Source organism: Protobothrops mucrosquamatus, unplaced genomic scaffold, assembly GCF_001527695.2.
Source record: "Protobothrops mucrosquamatus isolate PMUCROS unplaced genomic scaffold, P.Mucros_1.0 scaffold_226, whole genome shotgun sequence".
NCBI classification, from domain to species: Eukaryota; Metazoa; Chordata; class Lepidosauria; order Squamata; family Viperidae; genus Protobothrops; species Protobothrops mucrosquamatus.
Window position 1 is genome coordinate 1,233,164 of NW_015386302.1, and position 13,985 is coordinate 1,247,148.

General features: G+C 41.1%; 1 protein-coding gene across 1 annotated transcript in view; it reads right to left on the reverse strand.

The window, feature by feature from the left end:
• The window catches only part of LOC107299354 (protocadherin Fat 4), a 57,892-nt gene extending 44,652 nt beyond the window's left edge, over positions 1–13,240 (reverse strand). Inside the window, 3 exon segments of the mRNA XM_029286767.1 lie at positions 5,633–7,841; positions 10,179–10,393; positions 10,817–13,240. Of these exon segments, the coding sequence (XP_029142600.1) occupies positions 5,633–7,841; positions 10,179–10,393; positions 10,817–13,240 (4,848 nt within the window).
• Positions 13,241–13,985: the final 745 nt, after the last annotated feature.

Genomic DNA, 13,985 nt, shown 5'->3' on the forward strand with positions numbered 1-13,985 from the left:
GGGGGGGGAGGGGGGAAAAGGATAAAAATATATAAAAATTGATGTGTTTATTAATTATTCTGGAAGTATATTTATGAGGATGATCCTGGCTGTTACCCCAAACTGCTTCTGGTTGGTGCTTGAGAAAGAGGTTGGGAAGTAGGGAGTGGAAGGAGGAAGGTGGAGTGGTTGAGAGTCTAGAGGGAGGAAGGCTTGGTAGGTGAAAGAGGGGGAAGCAGAGAGGGGGCAGCCGGGATCACCCGTAAAGTATCTTTTCTTTTGTGTACTGATGTTTTGTATTTATATGCATCAAGTTTATGTTTATATTTTGTTATACTTGAAAATAATAAAAATTTTAATTAAAAAAAAAAAAGAAGACTTGGTGGAGGTATTTAGTGAAAAGGAATGTGATGTGCTCCCCCCACACTGGGTGACTGACTGTGCCATTGAAATCCTCACAGTGACATTGACAGACTGTACATACCAAGAAAATAGGTGCGGATTAAGGAGGGGGATGAATGTGAAACAACTTTCAATAGCCCCTGGGAAGTTTCCAGTTCAAGGTTATGCCTTTTGGTCTCCAAGGAGCCCCTGCCATATTTATGCTATTTATCAATCAAGTACTGCATGATCATTTGTTCAAGGGGGTCTTAGTCTACCTTGATGATATCCTTATTTATACCGACACCATGGAAAAGTATGTCAAATTAGTGCGTGAAGTACTCAAGAAGCTGCTGAGGGGTAAACTTTATGCTAAGCTCTCTAAATGTAAATTCCATCAGCCCCACATTTCAATAAGTGAAGTAGGTGGAGATGGACCCTGCCAAATTTAAGATGGTGCTGGAATGGCAGCCCCCACTGTCCCATAAGCAGCTTCAAAATGTTCTAGGATTCGTGAATGTTTACTGGCAATTCATTCCATCGTTCACTAAGATAGCTCTGCCAATCACTGAGCTACTGAAAACTGGGAAAGGAGGGGAAAAGCCCCGATCTTGTCAACTGTTACATTGGTCTATGGAATGCCAAGCAGCATTTAAGCACTTAAAGAGACTGTTTGCAGCCGAACCTGTTCTCAAATACCCTGACCCTGAGGAGCAATTCATCATCCAAACTGATGCTAGTGATGTAGCTGTGGGAACAGTACTGCTACAAAGAAACCAAAAGGGGGACCTACAACCCTGTGGCTACCCTTCTAGGAAACTGACAGACACTGAGAGGTGATGGGATGTTTGGGAGAAGGAGGCTTTTGCAGTAAGATGGGTGCTGCTAACTTGAGGCCACTTCCTTGACGGGAGCAAAGTGCCTTATGAAGTATAGACTGATCATAAAAATCTAGAAATGCTGAAAACCCCTCAAAAATTGTCCCCTAAACAAGTACGATGGGCATAATATTTTAACTGTTTTAACTTTACTTTGAAATACTTCCCTGGAGGGATGAATTTTTTGGCTGATGCCTTGTTGAGAATGCCCCAATACAAAAGATGCTGAGAAGAAATCATTAATTCTATCATTCTGCTACTGCAATCAGTTTCTCATGTGATCACAAGAGGTCAGATGCAAAGGCTATCTACTGAGACAGAAAGCTGCACGACCCAAAAGCTCAGAGAAGAATTAAAGACTGATACCTGGTTCCAGGAGAATAAAACCCTGTTGACCTATCGGGATGGTTTAGCCTGGAAGGGGTCCAAACTATACCTGCCAGTTTCCCTCAGAATTCAAGCCCTTCAATGTAGTCACGATGCCAAGCTGGCTGGCCACTTTAGATTTTTAAAGACATTGCACTTAGTCTCGTGGCCAGGGATGAAAAAAGACATTGAAAGCTATGTAAAGAGCTGTGCCACTTGTGCAACCATGAAGAAATGTCCTGGCAAGCCCCCAGAGTTATTGCAACTGGTAGCAGATCCATCCCAACCCTGAGAGGAGATAGCCATGGATTTTATTGTTGAATTACCAAAAACTAAGGGAAATACGGTAATCTGGACTGTCATTGATCTCTTTTCAAAGCAAGCCCATTTCACTGCTTGCTCAGGGCTCCCCTCCACTCAAAAATTACCAAGCTGTTCCTGAAACATATCTACTGCCTCCATGGAGCGTCAAAAAGGTTTATATCGGATAGGGGGGGTCCAATTTACTGTGAGGTTCTGGAGAGACTTTGTCAAGCTAATTGGGTCCACTCAAGGGCTCTCATCAGCTTTTCAACCGAGCACTAATGGATCAGCTGAACACGTGAATGCAATGGTGGAACAATACTTTAGATTTTACATTAACTACCAACAGACAATTGGGCTCACCTCCTGCCTTTTGCTGAGGTGGCATATAATAATACAGTATACAGCAGCACTGGAGTTACCCCATTCAAAATAGCTACTGGCTGGGAAATTGTTCCCATGCCTGAATATTCACAAGAATCCCCATCTTGCAAACCTTAGACCATTGGGTGACATCGTGGCAGGGTGTTTGGGCTAATGTAAAGAAAGCATTGGCCCAAGCCACAAAAACGTATAAAGAGCACGCTAATAAGAAGCAATCATCTCAGAGGCCATTTTATGTGGGGGAGAAAGTCTACCTATTTACCAAATATTTAAGGCTTAAATTACCTAGCAAGATATTAGGACCTAAATTCCTTGGTCCCTTTCCCATAACTAAAATTGTAAGTCCTGTTATAGTTGAGTTGAAACTCCCTTGGTTATTAGGGAAGATTCACCCTGTTTTCCACTGCAGTTTGCTAAAGCCTGCCAGGAAATCCTTATTACGACCAATCCCTAAGAAGGCACCAGGTCTCATTATAGTTGAAGGGGAAGCCCATTACGAAATCAAACGCATTCTTGATTCTAGTTTGTATAAAGGGAAGTTGCAATACTTACTGCAGTGGAAAGGTTATCCGTTATCGGAAGCTACGTGGGTGAAAAGTGCGGACGTTAAGGCAGACTGACTAATATGGCAATTTTATGATAAACATTCTCAGATTCCTAATTTATGCTTTTGTTTTCCTTGCAGGATTTGCTTTCTCTTTAGGGCAGGGTTGTCAAACTGCCAGCCTGCAGGCCGGTTGCATCATGCGGAGGCCACACCCACCCCAGCTCTGGCAATATAAAAAAAGTCACGATATGTTGCGACATGTTACGTGACGCGGCGAGTTTGACATCCGTGCTTTAGGGGGTCTGACTGTCAACTCTACAACAAACCTGGCTGAAGCCATCTTGCTCGTTCTAGGTTGCCATAAGCACGGAAGGAGGGAAATAGAGGGTTTTCTTTTGATAGTCTAAACAATTCTCTGTGCCGTGGGAACCAAAGTCATTTCAAAAGGTCGGATTGGGGGGTTGGGTTTTCTGTTATTATATAGGGAAATGTAGCTAATTGCCTAATCCCAATCCCAAAACAGTTGGAGTATCACTTGAAAACCATGGGCACTGAAAAAAATCACCACCAGTCAATTGCAAAAGGCAGCTTTACATCCTGCGTTGATACCTTTAACATCATTAAACATCAATATCTACCTATCCCAGGTCCTTCGGAAGGACATGATAGGTGGATATAAATGCCAAACTCAATCTAAACATCCGGCTGAGTGTGCAACCAATCAAAATTAATATGATCCTTCAATTTTAGGCAATGTTATTAGGTGGTTCCAGTTTCTACTGATGCTTCTGATATCCAGGAACTATAAAGACTTTATTCAGTCTGATACGCTGTTATAGTTTTTACATAGGCAAATCTGCCTTGATCTTTCAGATAAACGTAGGGCTATGCTATCAAGCAGATACTGAATAAATGGAACCTTCCCAATCACTAGATAATTTCTGAAAAAAGTATGGCTAGTGCAACTTGGCATTCCTACTTCCAAATGCAGCTACTACTGTGTTTGTGTGAGTAAATATTAAACAAATCCAAAATTTATCTTCAGTCATGGCCAGGAATTGAATCTGGGCCCTTATTTATTTTAAAAGACAAATGAATACTCTTTGACACTGAACTGCAACAGTCCTTCTCAATCTTGATACTAACCATGTACACTTACAAACTGCATGCTATTTTCTCCAAATCCAGGCTGGCAGTGTGGAAGTTGGATTAAATCTTTGTGAATCAAAAATGACATTGCAGGCTTGTAACGTGCTTGGAATAGAGTATAGAGACACAAGAGTGATGAAAAGTTGTCCTTTCCAAGATGGCATGCACTGTTCTAAAGGACTAAGGTTAACTAATAACGGGTTTCATACTAGGGCTTCGTGGTTTCTCAAACTGTATTGCAACTCAAAGAAATTTAAAGGAATGTAGAGGGCAATCTTGTCTTGACAAAATGATAGTACTATCAGCATTTGCTCTGGGCCTAACTCCTTGCTTTGACAGCAGAGTCCACAACTGCAAAGAGAACTCCTGTGATAAAGTGATTAAAGTTTAAATTAAATTAAAAGTATGTGGTTATTCATTTCTTGCCCAACCCTAACTACAATTAAATAATTAGTTTTATTTTGGATGAAGTTTTGCGGAAATTCATTTATAATTTTTGGATGCTGCAGTGCTACAATTTGAGAGGCCCGTAGTAATAAAGAGTTCTGGAGAAGGTGATAAAGTTTCAAAAAATGTTGGAATAGAAATTGGTTACAAACCAATTAATTATTAGCAATGCAAGAGTTAGCAAGGCCTGGAGACTAAAACATATGAAGAACGGCTGCAGGACTTGAGTTTGGCTAGTCTAAAGAAAAGAAGAAATAGGGGAGACGTGATAGCAATATTCTAGTATTTGAGGGGCTGCCACAAAGAAGGGGGGGTCACGTTATTCACCAAAGCACCAGAGGGCAGGACAAGAAACAATGGTTGGAAACTGACCAAAGAGAGAAGCATATTTCTACAATCTACTTGTACCGCTCCAAAATACCGATATTCTTTATAATTCATATATATCTACATGTACATGTACATGTATATTATGCTATATCTAGATCCATTCTCCTCTTTGACCTTGATAATTTTATGAATGAAACTTCTTTCAAATCAGTCCTGCAATTACATTTGTTGTGTTCAATGCCATTAATTACCCTAATAGCTTTGCTTCCAGATCACTCCCTTCCCCCCCATAGCTGTCATTATAATTTTTTCTTCCTGGAGTGCACCAAGACTGCAAATGGCCAGGACACACAGCGGGAGCACAGTGAGGCCTGGGGAGAGTGTGCAAGGCGCAGCGTGACTGCAGAGAGGCTGGGGGAATGTATGCAGCCAGGTAAGACTTACCCGAGCAGTTTGCAACCCTCCCTGCCAGCTTCCTCATTGAAACTGCTTGTGGGAAACCTGCAGCGAAGGCTGAAAATTACATGACCATGGGATGCAGAACCATCCTAAGTGTGAGCTGGTTGCCAAGTGCCCAGATCAGAATCAAGTGATCAGGGAGGTTCCAGGACAGCTGGAAGGTCTAGGACCGGTCGTAACTACCACCCAGCGCATTATAATACCAAATGTTCACTAAAGGAGTAGCTGTTAACCAAGGACTGACTACCTGTAAAAGAATTGTGATCTATGCTCTCAACTAACATTAAAGTAAAATTGCCTGTTTTTTAAATAAATAACCAGCATGCAGTTCAAGAATAACTGATAGAGCAAAAAAAACAGAGGGAGAATAAATAGAAAGAGGCTGAATTAATTGTATGTTTTTCCTCACCTCTTTCGTTCTCCCATTAACTGCAACCTGCTTGGATAAATCTTCAGGGCCAGAAGAAGTCCAGTGGTTGCCTGGGATGTTAACATCTCCCCCAGGACAGGACAGGACAGGAAAGAGAGGCCTGAGAAATCGGAACTCGCTACTTAAGGATCCACCAGTCAAACAAACATCATAACGGTAAGTCCTGGAAAGCGACCCATTCTGTGAATCAGCACAGTTCTCTGGGGCATCAGCACTGGCAGGTGGGAAGTGAGGAACAGCTGCAGTAAAATGGCTTTGGCGGTCCTTCTTGAGGATTTTGACCACAACAAACACAACAATACAGACCAGGAACACAAAGGAGACAGCAGCCAAGCAGATCACCAAATACTTGGTCAAGGTTTTATCTTCTTCCGGTTCTTGCACACTGACATCCACCCTCCTCAGGAAGGGATCTGAAAAGCCATCCACAAGAAGGACATTAAGCAACGCCGTGCTGGTCTGGGGAGGAAGACCGTTGTCTCTGACCAGAATCACCAGCCTCTGCTTGTTTGTGTCTCGCTCATTCAGGGCTCTCCTGGTTTTCACTTCCCCATTCTGCGCTCCTATGCTGAAAAGGGCTGGGTCCGTGGCCTTCAGCAATTCATAGGAAAGCCNGATGCGGACAATCACTTGTGAGCTCAGGGAAGGAGAACCACCATCAGAGGCCCTCACAGTAACTCTGAAGCCTCTTATCTGCTCATAGTCCAGGGATCGGAGGGCATACAGGTTTCCAGTTTCAGAGTTGATTGAAATGAAAGTGGGCAAAAGGCCATCACCCTTCCCAGGCAGAACTGAGTAAGTCACTTTAGCATTCAGGTTTGTGTCCAGATCCACAGCGTGGACTGAGCCGATGAGCAAGCCTGGAATATGATTCTCCCGGATCTGCATGTCATATAAAGGCTTTTCAAAAAGAGGAGGGTTATCATTGACATCGGAGATCTGAACATTAATCAGTCTTGTTGAAGTGAGCCTAGGAGAGCCGCAGTCAATGGCTGTGATGGTGATGTTATACTCAGTGACCGTCTCTCTGTCTAGGGGACTTTGGAGCACAAGCTGATAAAAGTTGTTTGTGGTGCCTTTGAGCACAAAAGGGAGATTCATCTCCACGGAGCAGACCGTTTTGCTGTTGTCTCCAGAGTCTTGATCTCTAACACCGAAGACGGCCACTACTGTGTCTGGGGGAGAGTCCTCTTTTAAGAAGCTGGTCAGAGATATGATGGACACTTCTGGGGGGTTGTCATTCACATCTTCAACCTCTATTAGTAATTTGCAGTGATCTGGAAGACCCCCTCCATCTGTTGCTCTGATGTTCATGCTGTAACTCTTTTCTTTTTCATAGTCAATCTGACCCCAAACAGTGATTTCTCCTGTTCTTTCATTTAAATTGAACAAATTGATTATTCTTTCTGGCACTTGATGGAATGAGTAGAGGATCTGTGCATTTGAACCCAAATCCAGATCTGTGGCTTCCACCTTAACTACAAGAGTGCCCTGAGGGAGATTCTCCTTTATTCTTGCCTTATATTCAGACTTGCTAAACAGAGGAAAGTTATCATTATTATCCAGAACATTAATATTAATTTGAACTGTACCGGTTTTCTTTGGAGCTCCTCCATCAATAGCCATTAGAGTCAATCCAAGGTATGGCATCTCCTCCCTATCTAATGTTTTCTTCAAAACAAGATATATATTATCATTTTCATCTTCATTCTTATGTACTTCAAGCTGAAAATGCTCATTGGGACTGAGAATATAATTTTGGATGCTATTATCTCCTAAGTCATCATCCTGGGCTAATTCCAAGGGAAATATCATACTTATAGGAATATTTTCAGGAATGTCTATCTCCACATTGTTTTTCCAAAATTTGGGGGCATTGTCATTCACATCTTCTATCTTGATTTCAATATTAAAGATATCTAAGGGGTTTTCCAAAACAAGCTGAGATAGAAGTACACAAGGATCATTCTGGCCACATAAAGCTTCTCTGTCTATGTTATCCTTAATCAACAGATTCCCAGTCTGAATATCAAGGTGGAAGTATTCCTGAGTGCCCTCAGCAACTAAATGTGCTTTGCGGGTTGAGAGCTCCCCTGCTTCCAGTTTCAATTCCTTGAGCACATTAGCCACCAGAAACCCCTTTTTCTTTTCTTCAGGGACAGAAAAGCGAATTGAAGCACACATTACTCTAAAGAATGAGAAAGAGAGAAGCACATACAGACCTTGTCTTTTCCAAAAGCAATTCTCCATGATTCCAGTCTCNTTCTTTCCTTTCTTTATGATTTAGTTGTGCAAATCATTTTTAATTGTTCAGTCTTTGCCATTTTATAATCTGCATATGTCTCATCGCAAAAAGAGTCAGATTCCTTTTGTTCAATTTTGTATTACTGTCTGCCCTGATAGTGAGGAAGTAGAACTAGGTTTCTTTGTTAATATCGCCACCATGTGGTGAACTAGGCAAAACTTCTATTTCCATTGTTTAGACAATACTTACATTAAATCCATTTTTATCTATCCACTAGCAGATTATCTTATGAACTATCTAATTATATAGAAAAGAAACAGAGTAACAATCTGCACAAAAAATTATTAATAAAGGGTGTAATCCAGTTCTTTCTGATAATGGTATATTATGATATATCAATTGATTATATCCTATGATTTATGATTGTGTCTTATGATTTATTATCTATGAGTTATCTCTTTGTGTGGAGGGGTGAATGTGTGTGTGTTTGTGTGTGTTTGTGTGTGTGTGTGTGTGTGTGTGTGTGAGAGAGAGAGAGAGAGAGAGAGAGAGAGAGAGATTGGCCCAAGATCACCTTTCTACCTTACTGTTTCAGAAAAGCAATTGTTTGTTACATTCCTTTATGGCTGTCTTTACCACACACTTCCCCAAATCCTGACCTGCTTAAGCGTTAAATCACTTGTATCACTCTCCATCAATCAGAGTTAAGCCTTGATCATGAGCTACATTATAAACCCTTCTGTTTCTAATCAATGTGCTCAAATTTCATTTAAATTGTTTTTCATTCAGTCCACATTCCTTCCCTAAAACACCCATTCAACTCCCTGCAACATTTTATTTTTTGTTTATAAAATTCATTAGAGCAGTGTGGTGGCCTACAAATGAAGATGCTTTGCCTCCCATTCAGAAGGTTGATAGTTCAATCCTAGGCAGTGACAAATGTTTCTCTATCGGGGCACAAAGAGAAAATATCTACTGCAAACTCTGAGTAGGTGTCAGGAAGAGCATCTGGCCAGTACATGCTCGGCTGCATTCAAGTCACCCCAACATTGTCCCAAATGAAGGGATTACACAGTCGTAAAAAGAAAAATATATATAAATAAATAAATAAAATTTATTGGCTGCTGTCTTACCACAAGGTAACTGAGCCGAGGTGGCACAGTGGTTAGAATGCAGGAGTGCAGCTAATTCTGCTGATTGCCAGCAGTTCAGCAGTTCGATTCTCACCGGCTCAAGGTTGACTCAGCCTCCCATCCTTCCGAGGTCGGTAAAATGATAACCCAGATTGTTGGGAACAATATGCTGACTCTGTAAACTGCTTAGAGATGGCTATAAAGCACTGTGAAGCGGTATATAAGTCTACCTGCTATTGCTATCTATTGCTAACTCTTGGTAGCTTACAATCAGAGAAGATATATATATGTGTTTTCTGAGGTTTTTGCGGGTGTTTGTATGTAGGTCTTTGGTTATTCGAGTTTTCTCCCGTGTAAAATTGGAAGTGTCTTGGCGACGTTTTGACGAAGTCCCATTCGTCATCTTCAGGCTGGTGTTTTCGGCTTCGTGCTTCTAGGAGCATTGCATCTAGTAGGTGAAAACCCGAATAACCAAAGACCTACATATATATATATATATACATATATAAGTTCGAAATAGCTATTCCAGTTCTCCCTTAATTCTTTGTTAGCAATTCAAATTTTTAAAAACATATATGATGTCGCAGTTGCAACTGCTGCCTGTGGATGGCTCTAGTTTGAGCTGATACAGGCAAAAGATTTCTTTCTCCCATATTTGGGTCGACAGGGTGCATAAAAAGCACTCAAGATATATATATATATATATATATATATATATATATATATATATATATATATATATATATATATATATATATATATATATATATAGATAGATAGATAGATAGATAGATAGATAGATAGATAGATAGATAGATAGAGATAGAGATAGAGATAGAGATAGAGATAGAGATAGAGATAGAGATAGAGATAGAGATGTAGATGTAGATGTAGATGTAGATATAGATACATACATACATACATACACACACACACACACACACATATAACATAAATAAATTAATACCCACAAACACTATGATCTAATTATAAATGGGGGGGGGTGTAGAGTCAGGATGTGGTGGAGGTGGAATGTTGTTAATCGATCAACCACCCCCACTGTGATGCTCCCCCATTGGGGCCCCCAGCTAATTGGCACAGCCAGGTTTTTAGGTCCTTATAAAAGGATATGAGGATTGGGGCTGACCTCACACCAGGGGGCAAGATGTTGCAGAAGACAGATGCAACAGCAGAAAGGGCCCTTCTCCTGGAACCTACTAGCTGGAACAATCGGGCTGACGGGGCTTGCAGCATGCCTCCTCTGCTGGCACGGGTGGAATGGGCCAATCCCACTGGGATAAGACGGTCCCTCAGATAGCCTGGACCCATGCCATGAAGGACTACCAACACCTTGAATTGGTCCTGGAAGCAGACAGGCAGCCAATAGAGCTTGTGGAGCAGTGGTGTTACCTGGGCCATCCTTCAGGCCCCAAGAATTGCCCATGCCGCCGCATGCTGCACCAGCTGTAGCTTCCACATTTCAAAAACCTCACAAATTGTTTCCTTCCTGGAAAATTGTACAGTTTTCTTTTAAGGCAGTATGTATTTCATAACTTCTCACCTACCAAATTACATATGACAGTGCAGGATAAATACCCAGGTAGAAATTAAAATACATGTAAAACCAATACAAATTTGTCAGTACATTACCCTAAAAGAACTAGTTATATGGAAATTCATGATAATGTACTTTAATAGACACTATTCCATTTTTAAAACTTAATTATTTCTGAATCATTCAAACTATATAGATTTAAAATTAATTGCGTTAATAATTATTCTCACCTGGGATATATCCTCTCTTTCCTCCAATTGATTAGGAAGATCACAGCAATCATTTCTAATCTGTGGATTCAGCAGAGTTTTTCGATGCTCCATAGTAAAAACAGGAAAGAAAGGCCTAAGGAACTTGAACTCACTGCTCAGAGATCCATCAGCTAAGCATACCTCATAGCTGAAGGCCTGGGAAGGTGTCCCAGTATTAGGATCCACACACTTGTCTTGTGAACTTGGTCCCACGGGGAAATTAGATGCAGAATGAGAACTTCCTGTGAACTTCCTTCGCTTCTGAAACTTGGTGGCAATAAACACCATGACAGAAAGCAGAAAAATGGATGAGATGGCAACCAAGCAGATAATCAAATACATGGTTAGAGTATGATCTTCCTCCTGCGGGACTTCACTCTTAGGATTATCCATAATTTTCATGTACGAATCAGAGAAGCCGTCCACTAGAAGAATTCTTAGGGTCGCAGAGACAGACTGAGGCGGATGCCCGTTATCCCTAACTGCCACAATAAGAGTGTGTTTGAAACTGTCTCGGATGTTCACCGGCCTCATGGTTTTCACTTCCCCATTCTGAGTCCCAACAGCGAAGAGACTCGGATCTGTGGCCTTCAGCAATTGATAGGAAAGCCAAGAATTCTGCCCTGAATCCCTGTCCGTTGCCACCACTTTGGTGACCAGGTAGCCTGTCTCTGCTCCCCTGGGAACCAGCTCCTTTGATGGAGAAGTGCTGTTCTGAAGGGGGCAGAGGACGAAGGGGGCGTTGTCATTTTCATCTCTGATAAGAACTCGGACCATGATTTCTGAGCTCAGTGGAGGCGAGCCCTTGTCTACAGCCCTCACCATCACCTGGAAATCTTGTATATCCTCATAATCCACAGATCGGATGGCATACAGGTTCCCGGTTTCGGAGTTGATGGAGATGTAAGATGATGCGGGGACATCCCTGATTTTCCCAGGCAAAAGCCAATAGGTCAATTTGGCATTTTGTTCTGTGTCCACATCCACAGCGTGGACTGATCCAATGAGCAGTCCTGGAATGTTGTTTTCTCTCAAGTGCAAATTGTAGAAAGATCTTTCAAACATTGGAGGGTTATCATTGACGTCTGAAAGTTGAATGCTAATAACTGTCATTGAAGTGAGTCTGGGAGAACCTTGGTCAGTGGCTGTGATGGTGATGTTATATTGTGACATTTGTTCTCTGTCCAGTGGCTGTTGAGTCACAAGCTGGTAATAATTGTTCTCAGTCAGTTTTAATATAAAAGGCAGGTTTTTGTCAGTGTTGCAGGTAGTTCTGCCATTGTCTCCAGAGTCTTGATCTCTGATGCCAAAAAGTACCACCAGCGTTTCTGGGGGAGAATTCTCTGGTAAAGGATTAGTGATGGATGATAAAACTATTTCTGGGGCATTGTCATTCTCATCTTCAATGTCAACAAGAACTTTACAGTAAGTGGAGAGTCCTCCTCCATCTGTGGCTTTTATGTTGAGTTCATAATTATGGTTTTCTTCATAATCAATTTTCCCTATAAGCGTAATTTCCCCAGTATGATTGTTTAAGCTGAATGATCGAAGCACATCTGCTAGTGCTTGGCTAAAAGTGTAAATGATGCGAGCATTGGATCCAATATCTTTGTCAGTGGCTTCAACTTTAGCAACCAATGAACCTTGATGACTACTTTCCATCAACTGCACTTTATAGATTTCTTGTTCACATTGGGGCACGTTATCATTGTTATCCAGAATTTCAATAATTATCTGTGCTGTGCCAGTTCTCCTTGGGATCCCTCCATCCACAGCTTCCAGAGTGAGGATAAACTGAGGGATCACCTCGCGGTCTAATGGTTTTACCAAAAGCAGTTCTGCATATTTGCTGCCATCGTTTTGACTTTGTACATTCAGCTTAAAATATTCATTTGTGCTAAGTATATAGTTTTGGATAGCATTTTTTCCTTTATCTAAATCTTGTGCTTTCTCCAAAGGGAAACGTGCATTTATGGGAGTCTGTTCAGGTATTTCAAAAAGGAATTGATTCTGAGAGAATGTAGGGGAATTATCATTGACATCTTCTACTTGAACTTCAATTGTGAACACTTGCAAAGGATTTTCCAGCAAAATTTCAGAGAATAGAGTGCAAAGATCAGTCAGACCACACAAAGCTTCTCGGTCAATTTTATCCCTTAATATTATATTCCCAGAGTGAGGATCCAGCTGGAAATCCTGCCTGGAACTCTTAGAAATCAACTGTGCTCTGCGAGCAGAGAGCTCCTTCACATCTACCTTCAAATCTTTTAGCACATTTGCTACTATTGATCCAGCTTTCTTCTCCTCAGGCACTGAATAGCGGAACGGTTCACACAACATACCAGAGCTACATAGAGAAATAAAGAACAAGACCACTTGCCTGCTAGGAGGAGATACTTCCATTTTCTCAGCCTTTCTCTGGGAATATGACTCTTCGTAAAGCAGCTCCTACAATTTCTTTTATAGTTGTTATCAGAATCCAGCAGGAGTTATTTTTTGGTATTCATGCTGGAATATTTTCTTCGGAAATTTCTCAAGATTTAAGTTGAGAGCTGTTGCCTTTTGTTCTGAGATTCCTTTGTCTAATGACTAGATCATCCTGAAATAAATGAATCTCTCTTTTTACTGTTTGGTGCAATAGCACCACCTTGTGTGTAAAGTAAAACAGAACACTGAGTTTATGAAACTCCTTTGAATAGGGCATTTATTCTACAGTATAAAATAATGTGTGCTTCTTTTCAAAAGAACAAAATGTTATACAGTCTTGGTGTCTTTTGTCATATCAAGATAATATATTAATAGCTTTCAATTTAGACAAAAAGGATTGTCCCTGGAATGTATGAACTATGATTTTTGTTATGATTGTGCTGTAAAAGTATATATAGAAACATCTGTGGAGATTCTCAGACATCCAGGTGACAGTTGCTTCAAAGGTGCTTTTTCAAAAGACAACTGGACTGTTTTTTCCCTTGAGGAAGAAGACATTTCACACCTCACCCAAGAAGCTTCATCGGTTATGGCATCGCCCCCTACTTTCTGCCAGAACCAACATGCCAGGATTTGCATAACTAAATCTGCTTTCATCTTTCAGATCAACTTTGTCCTTGGATGTCTATGGAGATTCTCAATCATCCAGGTCATGGTTATC